This window comes from Anopheles funestus, chromosome 3RL (assembly GCF_943734845.2).
Source record: "Anopheles funestus chromosome 3RL, idAnoFuneDA-416_04, whole genome shotgun sequence".
Classification (NCBI taxonomy): Eukaryota; Metazoa; Arthropoda; class Insecta; order Diptera; family Culicidae; genus Anopheles; species Anopheles funestus.
In genome coordinates this window covers 78,861,041-78,881,533 of record NC_064599.1, presented here as the reverse complement: position 1 = coordinate 78,881,533, position 20,493 = coordinate 78,861,041, and the positions used below count along the sequence as shown (strand labels likewise).

The 20,493-nt window shown below is 46.3% G+C and overlaps 1 protein-coding gene across 6 annotated transcripts in view; it reads right to left on the bottom strand.

The window, feature by feature from the left end:
• Nucleotides 1–20,493, bottom strand: part of LOC125767387 (serine-rich adhesin for platelets-like) — a 39,848-nt gene that overhangs the window by 1,652 nt on the left and 17,703 nt on the right. For 2 of the 6 annotated variants that reach the window (XM_049433905.1, XM_049433910.1), the window contains 4 exons: nt 2,020–4,276; nt 1,579–1,929; nt 297–1,079; nt 5–220 (listed from right to left, as the gene is read on the bottom strand). In XM_049433905.1, coding sequence (XP_049289862.1) covers nt 5–220; nt 297–1,079; nt 1,579–1,929; nt 2,020–4,276 — 3,607 coding nt within the window. Of the gene's footprint in view, nt 1–4; nt 221–296; nt 1,080–1,578; nt 1,930–2,019; nt 4,277–9,876; nt 13,947–17,806; nt 19,290–20,493 lie in introns of those variants that run through there. The other 4 variants (XM_049433908.1, XM_049433909.1, XM_049433906.1 and 1 more) reach the window with 4 other exon arrangements.

Below are 20,493 nucleotides of genomic sequence, written 5' to 3'. Positions count from 1 at the left end.
TTACCTGACATGCTCGGCTACAGTACCACTGATTGCCACAGCCCGCACAAACAAACTTAGCTTCCTGTTTCTTGCATCCCTGGCATTGTGGCACTTCGTTCTCGTTTATCTCGGCACCGCGACGTTTGCCTCCACCGTGCAGCGCACTCGAATCCCTTTGGCCCATATCGTCTCCCTCATCGATTACCAACCGATCGGCACTATCATCCGCTTCATCGTCCTGTAGGAATATACATGATCTCTATTAGTACATTTCTTGGCCAGTTTAAATGCAAAAGAAACAAATGTCTACATACTAAATTGTACAGTTGCTGCTCACGAAGCCTTTGCAGCGTTTGTTGTTGCTGTTGCTGCGTAAGAAACGTTTGCTGGAAATTGGACCCTACGACGGGCGTGATAGATATTTCATTGATGTTCTTCGATAGGTTCAATCCTCCGGTGAGGCTGTTGGTCTGTAGGTTAGCAAGCGCACCGGATGTTACGGTCGAGGATGACTGTGAATTCATCCGTTCCGGTACGGTAAGCAATCGGGCTAGCGTTGGCGAGAAGGTGTTGAAGTTCCCAACGGCAGCCGCTGCTGCTGCTGCTGCAGACGTCGTTTGGCCCGGCCGGTTTGCCGATTTGGTAAGAATTCCATGCAGAAGCGAGTTGGTGCTACTGTTAACGGCACTCAGATTCGCACCGGTTAGTGAACCATTGCCGTGGGACACATTGCCACCCATTACTTCCGAATGTGCGGTAGAGTTCATCACCGGATGAAGTGTTACCTCGGGCAGGGAGGCTTTAGACAGCAAGGACGATTGTTGCTGATGAAGGCTACCAGCCTGATGGTGCGGCTGATGCTGCTGCGGTGACTGCTGCGGAGACGAGACGGTGTTAGTGGCACCGGAGGTGGCATTACTGGACAGTAGCTGCAGGTTCGACAGCAAGCTCTGCTCGTTCTGGCTCATCTTGGCAAACTGGGCAAGCACATCCTTAAAGAACTGCTGGCTGCTGTTGGCCGCACCGGATGCGGACATCAGCGACGACAGCAGGTTCGAGCTGCTTTGGCTCGAATCATTGCTGGAGGGACGCGAAGTCTGTGGAGGCGCGAAGAGCGCGGAAAACAGAAGGGCATGGTAAGAGCCGATTGATTTGCCGATAGGAATTGGCGAATACCAGGACAATGAGATTGATGAGTGATGGGTGATGGGCAACATTAAATGAGAAGATGTGCAACCATTAAAACCGTACAAAGTATAGTAAAGTTATTGTAAAAGTGTAATAAATTTTCTAAGAAAGTTTGTAAAATCTGTGTTCATCGAACACTCTCGAGATTGAGAACTTCAAATTCAGTACAAGACGGTTGTTGTGAGTGATCGTGCCATTAGGATTAGTAATTAAGTTCTTACAGATATTACCCGAAAAGTATTAGGTGCACTTGTATTATATACCAGTTTGCCAAAGATGAGTCTGAATGTACGTTGTGCGTTGTCTGTCCCCAGCGTGCTTTTTTCTTCTTCTTTTGAACACACAACATATCTGCCATTCTTCCACCAATGAAACATGAATCTAATGCAACATAAATACAATACATACCTCGGCGGCTGCCAGGAGTTCCGATATACGGTTCGCTACACTATCCGTCGAGTTGGGACGCACATTTGCCGGTGATTTTCCACCAGACAGCGCGGTCAAACTAATGGCACCACCTTCCCCGTACGATCCGATATTATTGCCGGTCGAAGTACCGTTGTTGCTGGCACTGTTGCCACCGACATTCTTCAACCGACGTCCGCGCCGCGGTACATACTCCGGATGCTTCTGCCGGTAGTCCGCAATAATACTGCTCACATCCTTACGCATACCCTGCCGACCGATCTGGAGCTGCTGCTGGTTCGCTGCAATCGAGTTCGACCCGCCAGGATTGTGATGGCCGTTCAGTAGTGCCTGCGATGTAATACCGGCAAGTAGGTTAGTATTAGCAAACAGTGCAGCCTGCAGCTGCGCTTGAACCATTGCATCTAAACTGCCACCTACCGTGCTGGAATTGTTCGATCCGCTTGCTGTACCGGACGATCCTGTCAAGCCGGCCGACATGGCTAGATTGTTCAGTATCTGCTGATGGTTGCTGAGAATCGGTTTGGAAAGAATCTGCCGCTGGATCTGTACCGCAGCGGACTTTTCCTTCGCCACCTCGACCGCGTTCATGCTGGCACGCGCATTCAATATCATGGAAGTCGTGTTTGGCAGTGGTACCATCGTGACGGCATTGTTGCTGCTGTTGAACTGCGACACGAAGCTGTTCGTGTCCTTCGCGTTGCGCGCCTTGCTGGAAGTGTTTGCGTTTGTTTGGACGCTGTTGCTGCTACTGCGTCGGTTAGAGATCCGGGAGTGGTTACCGAAGTGGATACCTGACTTATCACCACCGTTTGTGGTACTATTACCACCGCTATTCGAAGCATGAAAGCCATAGTGCATCGAGTTCGTCACGGAAGCCGGACGAATTTCGACTTCCGGCGGTGGTGTTGGTGGACGCGGCCCAACGGACGATGATCGTCCACTCTGCTGGTGATGGTGCTGACTGCTTAGGTTCGATGAATCGATATGGCTGTACACCGACACCTCACCCAACTGTGTGTCCATTATACCGATCACGTGCTTTCGGCGATTTAGCCGCAACAAAATCTCCTCCTTCACCTTCTTCAGATGCAGCAAATTGTTCCACTTGATCTCCGTTTCACGGATCATATCATTGAGCGCCTGGATTTCCTTCACCAGCGCATCCGTATGACTTTGTATCTCGTTCACCGAGGTGTTTTGTGTCGTTTCGATGTAATCGTTCACGACCCTTTCATGTGTTTGATAGTTGGCTTCAACTTCTAGCTTTAGCTTCTTCGCTGGTTCGATTGGTTCTTCAGCATCGGGTTCGCTTCTGCCCGCACTCACCTGTCGATCTGCCTCGATCTCCACGGAACGTCTACGCTTTCGGCTGGCGGATGGATAAGCGAGTGTATCCGATTGTACTGCTTTCTGCGCGGAAGCTGCACTGTTACCTTCACCACGCGCATCAGAAGGTTTCTGTTTGGACAGATTTTGTGCCTCATTCGCATCACTTTCTTCTTCGTGCTCTTGCTTCACCTCCAACGAAGAAGATGCAGCTTCCTGCTCACGGTCCGCTCGTTTCTGCTGACCTTTTTTCTGATTGGTAACGGGTGTAGATGTGACAACGGTTTTATCGTGCATATCCACGCGTGCTTCCTTCGCTGAAGTCACAGTTACCGATGTGGTGGATGATTCTTTCGCAATACTAGTAACTGGATGCGCCTCGGAGGACGATGATTCGTCGCCTTTTTCCTTCGAATGTTCGCTGGTGGATGTTAAGTCAATGGCACTTTCCTCGCGCTTCTCTTTGTTCGAGATCGATGAGCTGTTTTCGACGGATGAATCAACGTCCATCTGGAATGTAAGATCGTCGTTGAACTCCTTCGCTTGTTGCTTTTCCTCATCCTCTTCACTGCCGGTATGTTCCATGAAATCATCGATCCCTTCCATCACATCATCTGCCGTAGGCTCGGCAATGGCCGTTGGAGAGGGACTGATTCGCTTCGTCTCGTTGGAAACCTCTCCCTTTTGGCTTTTTGGTACTACAGTAACAGTAGCGTTGCTTTCCTGCTTATCTAAGTCAATCATAATAGAATTTTCTTTAGTAGACGATGCATCACTAGCAACTTCGCTAGCCTTGGACGCCGTGTCGGTTGTGGTCCCTTCCGTAGCACGTGCCTTTTGTTCAGCCGCTTCCGTACTTGCGGAACTGTTCACTGTTGGCGTGATCGCGGTAACCGATTTCTTTGCCGAGGTTGAAGAAGATAGCACCGACACGGCATCATCGCTCGAATCGGCTATCTTTTCCGACACCTCGACCGCCGTTGCTGTCGGCATCTTGTCGTCCGAATTGGATGAGGTCGTGCTGGATATAGTGTCGGTAGGGTTTTCAACCGTTGCTGCTGCTACTTCTGCCGTATCACTTGCTGGTTGTTTCGGCAGTACCTTCGGATCGCCCTTGTCTCCGTCAACGGTAATGCCGTTATCTTTGGTTTCGTTTTGCTTATCCGTCGAAGTGGAAACGTGGCTGTTTTTCTCTTGCGCTTTGAAAAGTATATCCTCGCGCCCCGTCTGTTTGGGCGTGGCGAACGCAGAATGTAAATCGGTCGTTAATTTGATTGCTTTACAATCCGTAGACACCGCACGCGCATCGTCATTGTCTTCCATAACGTGCATACTTCGCCTGTTTAATCTAAAAAGTAGCAGAATAGAAAAGGAAATAAATTGTAATTAGTTTCAGACGCTTCGTTTTATTTATGTTGATATATGAGCGTAATGCGGTCACACCTTGCAGGTGTCTAAGGGCTTATTATCATATTTTTTGTAAGTTTGAAATAATCAGGAATCAGCAAATTCTTATATCCAATAATCCACTTCAGTTACAACGACCTCATTTTTTCACAGCCCGTTAACCCTCTGATATTAATCAACGGTAGCAGTTCATCAGCTAACAGACCTGTGTTGTTGCAGATATGCATATAACCACCCCCGCTCTTTTTCCACTCGTGAAGGCTCTTTCGATTAGCTGCTCAGCGATGGAAACCAATCATCACCGACAGGCGGTCCTTTGATCTTCGCACGCTGTAGCATACTTCCCGATCAAGCAGATCCTCCTCAAAGGCAACGCACAGTATCGTAACTGACATGGGATTGGTTGATTAGATTGCGGTGACGGTTACGGTATGCAACTGCACTACAAACATGCTACACAAGGACATTTTGATTAACATAAAAACGCACCACACTTGACGATCGTAACCGAACGATCGTATAAAGAAGTTAGGAATGCATATACACAACCAGTAGTGTTGGAATGCATCCGTTTTCGGAGAGACACCAGAAGCAAGGGAGTGATTTGAATATTGTGTGAAGAGCACCGTCAAACATGCTCACATGCTAGAGCATCCGCGTGGGAAACTAGAATTCTCCAAGGTCTTAGGCTCGGTGAAGGAACGCTTGAGCGGAATACATCTGGACGGGCTTACATCACATGCAGGCACCTTCACACGGCTGACCTTCGGGTGTAGTAACTACTTGCAACATTTCACGGGGTTATTGCTGTTTTTCAGAACAACCCCAAAACCTCACTGCACTCAACATGTGGAGCTGCTGCTGCTGTTGCTAAAGAGACCCGTGATAGCTTTATGTGGTGTTCCGAGCTGACACACTTTCTGGAACGATCGTGCCTCGCCGTCCGTTCAACTTTACGACCTACAGACGGCACACCGACCGTCTATTTGTGGAGCCGGGCCAATAAACCAATGCACCATTCATATATTCCCCTGACCTCGTTGTTCTCGGTGTAGCGGGCATGGGAGTATTCTTAAAGAAATCTTGGAGTCTTGTGTTTCGAGATACATTCTAAACCAGAGCGGCTTGTTTATGCAGTTGCGTTGTATGCTTTAACTGAGATCAAGGGAACTAACTACACTTCACCCAAGCTTCGTTGAGCATGGTTTTACAAATGTGACAAACTCACCCGATTGGATCGTTGTCACAATCCCGCGTGTGTGTTTGTAATTTCCACGAGGTCACGTGGTACTACTGTTGGTACTGTTGGATTCAGCTTCCTCTCTACTTTTCGAGTAGCCCGCTCGCTGCATTGTTCAACCTTGAGATGTACTTTTTCATCTCTTCTAATTCCATTCCCCGCGGTATTAAGGTTTCAGTCGCGTTTTGGATGTAATTCACAGACGACTATTGGCTAAAGCTTAGAGGGATCAGAAGATGTAAAGTACAATTCCAACTTCTTGGAACTCTCTTAAGCAGTGCGCACAGAACAGACCTTTGCCGACACATTCGCTGTACCATCGTACATGATTGTTATTCGTCTAATTCTAGCTTACTTGCAGGTTGCTGCAACCGCCCCCAAGCATAACCCTTCACCCGTCACACCGAAACCGAAGGTCCCAAACGCGTGCACTCAAGGGTTCCGCGCCAATTGAAGCGAAACTCCCAAGAACGGGCATTCGATTAGACAGGTTGTTGGCGCGGCGTTGAAGGCGATCGTATTACCAACCGTGTGGCCGACCCTGGAAACTGAGCGCATACGGTCCACCATGGCGTCAGGCGCATGCCCATAATCTCAAGCCCGCCACCATCTCTCCTTCCTGCTTCCTCACCATCCCTCCGATCATTCTTTCATGGGAGGTGCACAAAGGAAGATGCAGGCCGCTACAGTCAGCCAACAACTGGCGCGCTGCACTGGAGAGACAACTTCCGATCGCGATGAAGTCATGCGTCGACAGATTTTCACCACCAGATGACGGGTTGCGGGTAGCGGCTAGGTTCTCTGGCTAGTGGCACCGCACGTCCGTGGCATTTGACGAACGCGGGCCGTATATGCTGCAGCACATAGAGGGAGAGATTGTGCTTGCACACAGCACCACAGAAATGCCCCGGTAGCCTCGACATAGAGCGCAATCTAAGCACCACGGCGAAGGTTATCGAGTCAGCGCGGCACAGAAGGTTTGCACCGATCGGTACGTCGTGGGGACCGGGCCGGGTAGGTTCGGGTAGTGTAGCGATCGGTTTTGTGCGGTTTGTACGACTCACCGGTAATTGTTATTGCCAGCCATGATCAGGTCTCGAGATGAAGAGTGTAATTGGTGTGGCCTTTACATACTAGCCTACACAAGCCCAACCGACAAGAAAATATCTGCCGCTTGTGGCAGATATCGCAATTTCTTCATTGATGTTAGGAGGTTCTGATGCTTTCACATCCAGAATTCTTACCCTTCTGACTGACACAGAGAGTGAGAGAGGGCATCGTGCAATAGAACATCCGGTTTTCCCTTTTGGCACGAACCGAAACGTGCGGCGGGCAATTTCTTCTTTCGCCACGACGCAGTTCACCAGAACCGCACTGATAAGAAACTTTGTGCAAACATTGTGCGAGCTTCTGTATTACGTGACGGTGGGGGGGAATTCCGCAGGGAAAGCTAGAGGTGTTTTATGTTGATTGGCGGAAAGGAAAAACAAAGACATTTCTTCATACAATCGAATGTTTCGACTGGGCGTACTTTCCTGGATACGGCCGTCTGGGGGGGAAGTCTTCGTGGATATTTGCGGTTGTTTGAAGAACAGTTTTGGTGCACGTTCTCAAGGGAAATGGCAAAGAATGATGAGATACGGCACGAAACATAACACCCCAAATAAGTCAAAGTTATCTGTGGAGAATGTCTTCAGCGATACGAAGAAGGAACCATTCTCAGGAACAGTTTTGCAGTTACCTTGACTGCGAATGAATATTTTTTAGAGGACACGAATTCGGTTTTGGGAGGTTTGTGCTGCAAAATGACAATAGCAGGCACGTTCGTGCCTGAACGTATCATCATCACCATCATTATCCGCGCTGACCTCAATGAGTCATGAATGCAACCGCGAAAGTTACGCATTGATGTCAGTTTGACGCGTACTGTTCGTCTTCCTGCCGATGAGCAGAATAATACAGTGGTTCGTTGGCGATGCGTGTATGTCAGCAGAAAAAAAACCGATACCAGTAAAGCGCGGGGGGGACGACACCATCCAGTCGGGCTGTGTCAAGGTTATGTACATAAAAATGTACTGGGTTGACGTTTCTCACTGCAATATCGTCGCTATTGTGTCCGAGGGTACTCGATCTTGTACAAATATCTATCGCCTGCTTTTGTAAAGGCAAAATGTAGATAAGTATAAAAAAATGTGGATAAATGGACGAATCAAAAACCAAAATTTGAATCCAGATCTGTCAAAATGGAAGATATGATCACGCCACGAAAAAAGCTGCACAATAATGCACAAACAACGTATAGTCACAATGCACCGGAGATGTTTGCGTGGGGACAACTCTACCGGTAACGCAGAGCGCATCTTCTTTTTGGATAAACAAAATACACTTACGAAGGTCACGCAATTTCCAACAATTCCAAGCAACGGCAGGTAGAAAGTGCGCCACACTGATCCACAACAACTGTGAAGAAGGAAGATTTTGCCGATCCGTCAAGGTTTTTGCTTAAGCGTGGTAGTGGCACCAACACCCTTGAGAATCGGATCACACCACCGACGGAAGAAGCCGTCTCAAGGATGCGCAAGCCTGTGCGGTGGCCTACTTTAGCGATGGAGCGCGCACTTGAAGGACTAGAGCAGACCTTAGAAGTTGCGCAGAGCACGGCGGCCGCCGGACGTTTCCGACCACTGTGCCACCGCTGGGAGGTGGAGGTCAGAGGCCAGTTAACCCCCTTGAAAGCACACCATCGATGCTCTTCTGGCAGTGTGGCGATCTCAATATGGTTCCCTCCATTAGAACAATCACCCGTGTAGGAGTACGACGTGTACGACCCTCATATCGAACATCAATACTTCGCGCGGTTGCTGGTGTGTCCATCGTAGCATAAGCATTCGCCACATTGTGAGTGCTGGTGTAGACTGGCGCAATAACCGTACCCAATTTATCGACACCCACACAACCACCGGTCTAAAACCCTTCTTGCATGCGGAGGGCCTTCTGCTTTACCACAGCCCAACCTCAACCGGCCCAAGTGGTTCATTGAACGTCACGGCAGCTTCAGCAGCTGTCCATCCGTCAAGCGCGTTCGCATGCAGACACGCTCGCACCGAAACTTGCATATGCGCTCTCGGTTCCAACACCTCCACGCTCACCTCCCCTACGCGAGCTACCACCAGGTAACGGTAACGGAGAGGGTTGTCGCGCGGTTGGCCTTAATTTGGCTTTGATTGGTAGAAGGTCGACACTTTCCGGCTAACCGGTTGCCCGGGCCTGCTTCTTGCTGACTGCTAGCTGCTTGTTTGCTGGGTCAGTCGGCAAACTGGACGGGGTCACGGGTGCTGTCGGTCGGAGAACGCACGAACACCAACTTGCACTTGCACCGGTGTTGACCATGTGTTTTTTTTCTCGCGTGGAAGTACAACTCTCACCCATAGCCGCCCCACAGGGTACTGTGGGCGAAGCAAAGAAGAAGAACCCAAAAGAATTGACAAACAATTGTGTCACGCCCGGGCATTGGTCTATTTCGAACACGAGGTCTGCCATTTTTATTTTGCACGGAAAAAACCAAACAAAGCTCTATTCTATTTCCGGTAGTGTACCGAACCCGATTTACTGCGGCAAAACTGGGACAAAAGTTTACGGGAGCAGATCGATACGATCGATTTTCGATGCACGTCTTCGGAGTTTAAAATTATTCACCCAAATTTTAACATTTCTGGATAGGATTGTCCATAGGTATTGTGATGGAGGTAGCACATGATTGTGGGCTCATTGGAAATTAAGATCAGTTGCGCGTATTTAGAAACCAGCAATGGCCACACCATACTCCATGTATTCTAATGGTATTCCAACATGCTCAGTCAGTAACTGGCACAATGTCCTCCAGTTGAACTTTCCCATCTTGGAGCACCGTAAAGGCGACATACGAGATGAACAATGTGTAGGAAATGAGACGGATGGTGGCGAAAGGCACTATTGTTACGTTCCTGTTAGATAAGATTAGATCATTATGCAACGAATTGTCTTTATCTTTATCTTTATCTTGTTATCAAAGGAATATTTGTTAAATATTGAAGAATTATGAAATGAAGAAACTAATAAGTAGGTTTTAGTATTATTTTATATTCAAATTAAACCTTAAATGAACGTTAGATCTGACCAAAAGAGATCTATTGATAACCTGTCTGTGTAACACATGTCTTGGAACTCGATGGAGGAGTTGGGGCTTTTTTATCAACTTTACCACCTGAAACGAATGCGTACCACCGTTTAATCAATTATTTATGATTTACCATACCGCTTACCATTCTTCTCCCTTTCGACCCCATTTTTGTGCAAGTTGATTTCATTCCCTACATTTGATGCACATGCACTTGCTGAGTCCTCCTCCACTAGCGCTATGTGGAACTCATGCGGAAACACAGCACACACAAGTGCACAACCACCAACAGCCACTTCACTGATACGGTGGTAAACAGTCGTGAGGGTAATTAAAATTTATACCTTTTCGACAACTGGTTCCAGGAGGAATGTTTGCCACCACCACCACGGGCGAATGGGGACACTAAAACCAAGTCTTCAAGTCATCCGGCGACATTTGAAATCTTTGCCATCGTTACTCCTACGATGCTCTCTCGAGCCTCACACACACACAAAGGCACCATGCGTCTCCACCGAAACCGGATATGAGCTCGAGGGGTTTTGCACGTGTATCCAATGGGGCCATTCTTGCCGTGGTGTGTTGTGCAACTGCTCAGAACCGATCGTGTCCCAGGCAACCCGAGGGTTTTACCAATTACACCGACAGTGATGCATCTAACCTTGAAAGTAATACATCCTCCTTTAACCTATGCGCACCTGGTCCGCCGTAATGGTTTTGAAGCGTGTTAGAACTTGCGCATTGGGGCTTGCTCAAGAAAAGTGCATGCGTGTACATTACATAGAGCTGCAATAACGTTCTTTGTAATATAACATTAACATTTATTATTCCTTTGCCATAGAACGGGTTTGAATGCTCTGGAGGTTTCTATCAACAAGTTCTTGGACTTGAGGCCATATTTTATCTATTTTCTGCAACTAACGCCGTCACCATTTCCGGACGATTTCTTCCAATCTTTTTCTTCGTACTTAACCTTGCGTGATAGAACAAACATCTCGTTCAACTTGGCTCGGACGACGGTCGCCACCTCCAGACACTAACCACCCATGTCACTACTGCTGCAACTACTGCTATTACTACTTCCACTACCAACCCGTTCTCGAGGGAGATGCCTCGCATAGTTCAACCGGACACCACGTGAGATGATGGTAGATTTGAGAAGGGTAGGAGAGCGATAGAGAACTCGTTCTAACCATTTGTAATGACGATAATGCATTCTTCAAGAGGAAAGAACACGTTCCTTGTCTCCCCCCTAGGGCTCATCTTGTGTGAGAATAGTGTACACTTCTCCCGATCCTCGTCCAACCCGCCACACGCGCGCCTTGGTGGTACTGTGCGCTGTGTGGCCTCGAGTTGCGGTCGTGTTGAGAAATGCACAGGAAAAACCTCCCTTTCGCTTGCTCCATTGTTGTATGAAGCGGGGGTCCATGTTTTTTTGTTTTGTTTTTGTTTCGCGATACGATATCGAGTTAAGATAACCGCATGCAAACACCTTATTGAACCTTATTTCATGAGAAAAAAAACCCCAACCTCATCTAATCTCGGGCGTGGAGAGGTGCTCAAGTAGTGAAGAAGAGGCTCAAGATTTTCTCCTACCGAATGGAAGCTGGATGATCGTACCTGATCGTAGAACCGCAGGTTGACGAAGGTCAGAACTCATCTCGTACAGCCCAGCACTGTTTATGGACTTTGCGGAAGGGTTTTTTTTCTATGCGCTCTTACGTTTCCCCTCTTTCTCTCTTACTCACTCCGCTCTGGTCAGGTGATAAAGCTCAATGGGTGTTACATAAAACTGCGAGGGCCACGACACGGAACTCGACCCCTTGCGCGAGATGCAGCTCTGCCGCTGAAGGTTACGTGTATATATCTGATGCATCTCGGTTAGAATAATCGTCATGCAGCAAATAAAAAAACGCACACACACGCGTCAATCGCACCAAATGGAACTGGAAAGGCAATCATGAAAGAGAGCAACGTGCCGAGTTTAGTGATTGCTGCATATAGACAAAAAAAAGTGTGTACCAAGGGTACGCATTAGAATAAGGTTATGGCACGGTTCGTCTAAGGTAGAAGAGACAAATCGAACATTAACCATCGATCGATCCATGCGCACCTTCTCTTCCAAGGCACGTGCCCTTTATAGGGCGTTGAATAATGCATACGGGGTGAGACGATGAGAATGGACGTGGTAAATAGCATCTTCTAATTCTGGTTGGAACAAACAAAGCGAAAAAAAACAAACGGATTCTGTCTCCCATCCGAATGCCTCAGTAGGTGCTGCTCCATATTTTCGAAGAATTTGCTGCCTTTTATAATCGTATCCCTTCGAAAACATCACCCAACATTACTATAGGAACTAGCTCAGTTCCCACAACAAGATGTTACGCCGCCTGGAAGCTACGCGGCAGTTCGGAATATTAGTGTGCGCACTCTCTTGTAATGGCCATTGTTTTCGCGTGCAACACCCTTATCAATATCAGCAGATCAGGCACAATCTCGTTCGAACGTGGCGGGTATTTTGTGTGCGTGTGTGTGTGTGAGTGTTTTGTGGCGCAATGCATTGTGGAGCACCACTTTGCAGTGCAGTGGTGGTTAATCGTCTTGTTGGGGCGTCGTGTAACTGACGCCATCTTGCCATTGAACTTCTAAGACGCGTCAAGTAATCTGTGGGAGCAAACGTAAGCACGGTACAGTGTAAAAATTCCAGGTCTCGCACTTGCTGTGAGCTTTACACCGTGCAAAACGAACCAATTCTATGGGAGATTTTGTTGGGGAAGAGCAACTGCTTTGATAGATAATAGTCGAATCTGGAAATGCACTGAGGACATGATAAGGAAGTCACCCGGAATTATAGCGATACAGTTTACCGTGGTCAATTTATCAATCTCAAAATCAAGATAGCATTAACCAAGCGTTACGGCCAAGTGAAAGGAAGATCACAATGAGAGATGAAACATTTTCAGCGATTCCTATCTGCACCTGTGTAAGGCAATCTTTCTGGAGATGAAAGCTTGAAGATCGATCGCTTGTGGGCCTATCAGTGTAGCAATTATCTACAACTGCAGCACTTCAGCTTTAGATGCGTTATCTAACATGCAAACCGTTCGTTCAAATTAAGATATATGACCATAGAGCTGTGAGAACGTTATTATCGGTTGGCTTTATGACTTCTTGCTACACTGGCTCTGAAACGATCGCGTAAAGCTTTAACCATTATCCATCATGAATATTACGGTGCTCCGTAAGCACACGGGACACGAATCTCCGTTGCCATGCGATCCTAACACAAGTAAGACGCAAAATACCTATTCCCGTCCATTTTATGATCCTCCACGAACCCCCTGTTGATCTCTCGAAGGGAGTTGGAAGCAGAAGCAGTTTAGTTAAACCGATAAAATGACACCTTCCGACCGCAGTACAGCACGACTCCGGTCGTACCATCGGATCAGGCTCTCTTTAGTGGAATGCCTTCTCATCCCCTTTTTTTGGGGGGCGAACTTAGCACAGGCGCATCAGCGGCATAGGTCTTTTGCACTGTTTTAGCGATGACTCAACCAATGCATACACACGAGAAATTCGCGAGAAATGAACTAAGCATCAGAAGCGATAAATAGCTCCATGTAACGATACGTAACGCAGTTCGGAGTTCGATGCTCTCTAAAACTAAAACCCTCTCGAACGCAAAATGCCATTATACGGCAAAAAGGCACGGCACAGATTTAGATAAGCGAGTTTGGAACTGACTGACCGTGGGGTGGGTTGGGATTTGAAGAGATGCTGAATCCGAGCGTGCGCCCATCAACGAGAACACAAACACATGGCAACAGGCTTGGGCGTGTGTTGCGCACCCGGGTCCCGCGATCGCATAAACAAACTGCTGGCCCAGAGCGACCACTGAGCAAAAGGGCTTGTGTGATGAACACAGCTGGTGGGCAGGCAGTTCATTTGCCCCACTTAAAACTCATTGAACGCGGTGGTGGTGATGTTGGCTGGCAGGCTGGCGTCACACTGCGGCACGGAAGACCCAAAGACCTACAGAATATTGGGACGGATCGGGTTCGAGGCACGTTCGTCGGTCGTTGAAATGAATTGGTCTTATTCATAGCTACCGTCACCCGGTCATAACTCAACCGGCACCGTATGACTCCATATTGCAAGCCGAATTGAGGTTAGCCACTACTGAACGAGGAAGAAGTTGAAGAATTCACATGCAAAAAAAAAAAATCGAAGCAACGCACACACGTGTTGTTGACTTCAAGACTGACTCTGTGTAATGTGAGGGCATCTTTTGCAAAAACAGAACAAAAAGAAGTGTCACAAATGTGACATAAACTATAAATTGTAACATCTTTCTTTAAACGATGTTAACCAACTTGCTGACATCATTTTGAGGCGTAAAAGGAATTCAAAATATTAAGTACATAAAATGCGAATCTTGAGTGAAATCTTAATTATTGTAAAACAAGTATTTCTCAAAAATTCTTATTCTACAAAGTGTCTGAAGACGTTGTCTACTGGTTTCCGTTTCATCCAGCAGAGGGCGTTAGTAACAATAAATTACTGAGCTCCGGACCTGTAATTACGGAACTAGCCATCACAATAAACAAAATAACCTTATGTATACAGGACGGTTCTAGTAGCAGAATGAAATGCAGTAAGCAGTAACTACTGTGCGTACACGACTAAACCCACTCAGCGCGGTAATGTAAAACTAAAACGGAGAAGACTCGATCTTCCGATCGTGATATTGCGACTCATTGCGAGCGTGCGCAAGCTGGCTGTCAGGTCCGGTACGTATTTCGTAATGCATCTTGCATTACTTTCCCACACCCTGCCACCCTACCCTGGTCGCGTTCTACCGAACAACATTTCCTTCTCCAGAGATTGGATTTGTTTTGTCTATTCTTGGTGATGTCTTGCTTCCTCTTCACAACTTTACATCTGCAACACTACACGGTGGAGCGCATGAGGACACGCTTGTGCAAATAAACCCATGTGTGCCGTGGGGTTCCCTTTGCAAAACACACCACCCACTACACACACGGGGTGGTCGGAAATAGGTCACTCGGTGAGGTACTATCCACCTACTCCTATCCCGGCGCGTCCCATCTCGCGTTACATTCTGTACAGTGCTCTCGATCGAATACCCGCTACGACAAGAATCAGTACACCCCGTGACGGCGGCTTTGACTAATGACAGGTAACAACAAACGACGACAGACTTGGACACTGGACTTGAACCGTTCCCTCTCTTCGCCACCCAACTCCAAGGTTTTTTTTTATTTTTCCCCGTTTTTCGAACCCCGCTTCCTCTCACGCCACATGTTTCGCAGCTCGCTCGCAAGCAAAACGTTCAGCCCAAGGTCGCTGCACAAGTACTTACGTAATGCAATGCGGCATCATGTACTAACCATCGAACACGCCGGCAGGGGACCTTCGTTGCGATGGTCACGAGGCCTCCAGTGGTGATGGTGTTTGACTCGCGCGCCACCCCCCCCCCCCCCCTTTTTTTCCTTCCCTTAGCTTCCCTTAAATCTCGATTCTCCCATCTTCATCGTAAAATACATTCATTTCTGTCGGTCAAGCGGTTGTCCCGAAGTTGTCGTCCCGAACACTCCCCCGTATCACACCACATACCCACGGGTCGGGTGTTTATATGGGCCTAAATAGCTGTTCTAAACGCGTGGCGGCAGCCGGACACAAGTGGACGCCCGGAGGGGGTTTCTGTGAAACAAAAAAACAATCGCGCGCGCGCACATACATACACAAAAAAGCAAGAAACGCAATAGAACGCGACAACTCATCGAGTGCAGTTTCCCGGCTGGGTGTTGTGTTTGGTGATGACTTCCACAAGGAAGACCGGACAATTGCGCTCTCCGCCTGACGACTGTGTAACACGAACAGACTTGTTTGGTTGGGTTGGAAATTCAATGAGATTCCTAAACTCGCGACACGTCCTTATTTGCCTGGACAGTTTTACACACGACGTCCCGCAGCCGCATTTTCGAGGGAACGCCTCAATAGGGAACCAACAATAAAATTCGCTGGGGCTGCATTTTTGCAGTCTTCTGCTCACATTTGCAAAGATATCGCTGTATGGGTTTAGCGGGCAGCTGCACGATCAAGTGCCATTCGCACTTCAGCTCACCTTCAGAGTCATTCTTTCGAGTGATTCTAGCTTCTACACAGTCGCTCCATCTCGTCTCGCCTCTAGTCGTTACCTCTAATCGAAGGTAAAGTCAAATCGTGCCCTCGAGAAAATCGTTGTGTTCCGGTACGAAGAGTGAAGAAAGCTAGTATTTGTTGACTACTACACTGAAAAAACACACCATCGCCAGCCAGTGTAGCGCGATAAGCGAAAAACTAAGCACAAGCGATGGTCATTCTCTCGAAGTACGTGCACCGCGGTGGTCTCCGCACTACACACAGACAGGAAGAAACCACCTCCCCCAGCACCCCTTCACCCCCTGGAGGGTGGGTTTGAACTTTTATTATTATTCTTTGTCAAGGTAGCGTAATTGTAGCCCTTTTTCACCCGTAACGGGAGACCGATCATGATAATGCAAAAAAAAAAAACATCTCGTCTCTCTCTCTTCCCACAGTCTCTTGGCTTCAATTTTCCATCTGACATTAAGCTCTTTTTACACCGCAACCGTAGGGAAGGCCATATGGTGAATCGCGGAAAGTAAAAGATCGGGAAAAACTTCTCCACTTCCGCATTCGTTACTTTGCATTCAGGTGCAGGCAATTCGCTCCTACGCGTGCACGGCTGGCTCGTGAAAAGAACCAGCACCGGAGGCCACTTCATGCTTAATTAGAAGATAATCAAGATCGATGCTGCATCTCCCGGCAAATAGCTCATTATGCATGCAATCAAGAGCATAGCTCCCGGAACTGTATAAGTTTGTTTAGCTAATTAAGAAGCGCGAAGAGTGCTAACAGCTACTGCTAACAGTTAAGCAAAAAATTACCCCCAAAAGCATAGTCCGTTGTGCAAAAATTCTTCACCAATGACCAATCTTCTTTCATGTCGCACAACACAATGGAACGCGGTTGATGATTAATCATCTTTCATTAATTGTTTTGTCCAAGCCCTCCCACACCGAAAAGGCTACTGCTGCATACTGCTAAGAGTTAGTCATCGATCAGTTTTGTACCGCTTAAGGCAGTAAAACTCATTAAAAATTGTAATCTTAGAAGCTAAAAATAGTTTCAGCTTGAAAGAAATGCCTTCTTTATTTCAACGAATGTGGCCGAAGTTTGCGGTTTGACGATGAAATTAAAATTAGCAGCTTCGGAGTTGTAATTGAAATGTAAAACTACTGTCAATAGCAGTTTAAAAAAATATCCTTCAATTATTTTAAATTATTAAATGCGAATATCGATAAATTTCCCAACAAATGGAGGCGCTTGGTGTTTCACCAACGTTCACCTCAGTTCATATTTTAATGTGAAAATTATAATCAAACAAAGCTAGAAATCACGCAACAACTATGCAAACATGATAAAAACAAATTGCAAACTCTCATTAAAACTTGTGACACATTACATCAATGGAGCTCTTTACAGTCAGAGTTTCCATGCATGAGTGGCACACTGGAACACACACGTGATATGTACATGCAAAGTTAAACTACAACTCAACTAAAATTAATTAACTTGAAATAAAAAAAATGCTTTGCCGTAAATGAAGTTTGTGAGTGAATGAATACAGGTACCGGATGAGATTGATTTCATGTTTTCCACATACGATGGAGCAGCCTGGTACTTTGAAAAGGCACGCAATGGCAGCTTCTGGATGGAACTTATATTGTGCAAAATTCCAGGTATTTGAAATTCATATTACTTTCCGTACTTCGTAGAAGGGGAAAGAAATCATAATGAAAAACAGGAAATAATTTTTAGTGGCAAAATTCCCTCTTGGATATCCTCAGAAAAGGGTTGATGGACATTTAGAGAAGAGAAAGGAGGAATAGAAATTAAGTTCCTAATATTAATATAATCTCAAAAAATCAACAAAATGCTCACAATTATACTCATACATAGAAGAAATATTTGCACATAATATTAGCTACCTTTCTGCGTGGTCTTGCTCTTGTCTCTCGTAAATGATCTGCTGTATCGGGGATGTCTAGCTAGTACGTGTTGGCACGCTGCTGCTGCTGCTGCTGCTGGTTACTAGCCGCTCAGTGCTGGCCATCAGTGAAGTAAAGTTTTCTTCTCTGTCACTAAACCCTCCCAACAACAGTTGCAGTGCATTGCTGTAAGACCGCGCGCACGATAGGATTATTCCGTTCCGCGCTTCTATTTCGAGTAGAGTTAATTTCTATGACCTTCTTCTATTTTATTTCCCCGATCTCCCCGACTCAACTATGGTCACTCTTATTTTCCTTCTTTCTTTCCTTCGCACTCAACGTCACCGCAAACCGCAACCGACCGGGTGGTGAATATTCCAATATTGCTATAGACTTCTGTTCTTCAAACCACTTTAGAACGCGGCTTTAGATGGCCCGGACACGGCTATTGCGCTAATGATTTGGCCACTGGCCAGTAGAATGTGGGCTTACGGTGGTGCAACTTTCGTTTGCCACAACGGAAATCGCTGCTTCTGATTGAGCGTTGGTTGATCTTTGTGCAAAACGTAGCTGGTATTAACTTTTAAAACTTATAATATTATTTTTTACACTTTCTTTTTTATTTGATGTAATGTTCACATAATGCAATGTTATCATTAAACACAAAGACTTAGCTTAAATCACCTTTGTAAATTCTTATATTCTTTAGACGAATAATATCAACAAATATTCACAATAATACACTAGCAGCATACGCCTCACAACATCTTCTCCCAAAGATGTAAAGTGCAATTTGCTTAAATGCATTCACCACTGCCACTGTGTGCAAGCTGGGACGGAACAGGACAAGGGTACACACGCATGTTGTGCTTTCTTCACACCCAAAAATTTGTTGATTACTCTTGTCACCTTCGTACGGTGATGCACTTGCGCGAACAAACGCACACCTCATCACCAGCACCAACACCAAGCAACCAATCACATCAAAAAAATGTGCAACAATTTGCGCGTTCTTATCAATGCTTTGCTATTTATTTACACGTCACTACAGCTACAACACGCGTATATGATTGGGCGTATTATTAGTCTCACCTTCCGTTATTTTTATTTTCTATAAAATTAAACTTCAATAATCACATACACACACACAAGGACACAATGCAACTGCATAAATGCATTTTATCTAAAATGGTTCCAAATTTTCCACAACACATCCACCCGTTTCGGCGTTTGTTTTTGATGCTGTTTTGTTTTGCTCTCACTGTTCGCGCTTCCCCACTCCCCTCACACTGACCACCCACCGAGATGGGGGCGCAAGCAAGCAAGGTTGGACAAGGAAGGGTGGGAGTGTCGCGACGATCAACAAAACGGCTGTTAAAGCGTACCGAACGGGCGAGACTTTACTCGCTTGTTGTTGTCTGTCCGCAGACGCTGACGGTTGCACAGTGACTGAGACACCGGGGTACTACTGGTACTGCTGAGAGCCGTGGCCCCGACCTGCGAAAAACTCGCGAGTTCGTCGAGCCATTGGCAAAGGTTAGATTCGCCGTAGAGCGAGCACTCATGCAACTGAAACAGGAAACATGACCGTGCGTGTGCGAAGAGGAAAGCAAATGCAAATGTTTCGAGGTTTTTATGCTCGTGCTCCCCAGCCACTATGAAGGGTGGTATGAATACAAATGTTTTATAGGAGAGCAATCTAACATGAATTTGCTCTCTATCTCTCTCTCTCTCGGTTGTGGTGTGTTGCTGCAAAACTGCACAAGCTTCTACTCAGCGGAACGAGCGGCTTTTAGTGCACTGCACCCTTAGTATCGTCGGTCGAGACCGAGATGTGTGTTCTTGACACTGCACAAGGGGCACAAGGGGGCTCGCTTAGTTGAAACCGAACTCATCGTCATCGGGTTTGCCGCCCCAGTAGTGCTGTCAGCGTCCAGTGCATCACATATGGTACGGGCACCCACCATTAGCAGAAAGATTGGCAGTGCAACAATTGGAAATGTGACATATTGTGGAGAACTATTGTAGTTTAAGAAAATTGTAATTAGATTAATCAACTCAAAATGTAATACGAACAAACAACAAAACCACTTTCAAGTACAAACGATATTGGCAGTTTCGATATTCTTGGAAATTCAAGATAAGCGAATCTCACGAAATAGAAATACCTGAGTTTCCACAAAGGAATACGTTCTCAGAATTGGTAACCAATATGGTCTAATTAATATTGGAACATGTCTCGAGGAAAACCCCCACAGACTTGATATTGTAATAGAACATGAAAACAACCAATTCCTCAAGAATGATTCATTAAGTCTGTGCACAAATTTTTATCGCATTGCAATCACTTCCCATCGTATTGATGCATTCGAGCACCAAGTTGATGGAGCTTTTACGAACAGAAAGACAAGTCTTTTGACAGTTTGCAAGTTTGTTTACTTTTTTGACTAATGTCAAAAGATTCGTTATGGGTGAACTTCAAAAGATTATTTATACGAATTTGTATGTCTAATCATTAAAGGTAAATTTCTTTATTGAAGAATATAATTATGATGTAATAAATCTTCATGCCAAACCATAAAGAAATATATTACTTAACAAATAATTTAGAATATAGAGAAACAATTATTTATATAATTGGATAATAGGAGAGTGACATATTGTCCATCATAAAATAACATCACAAC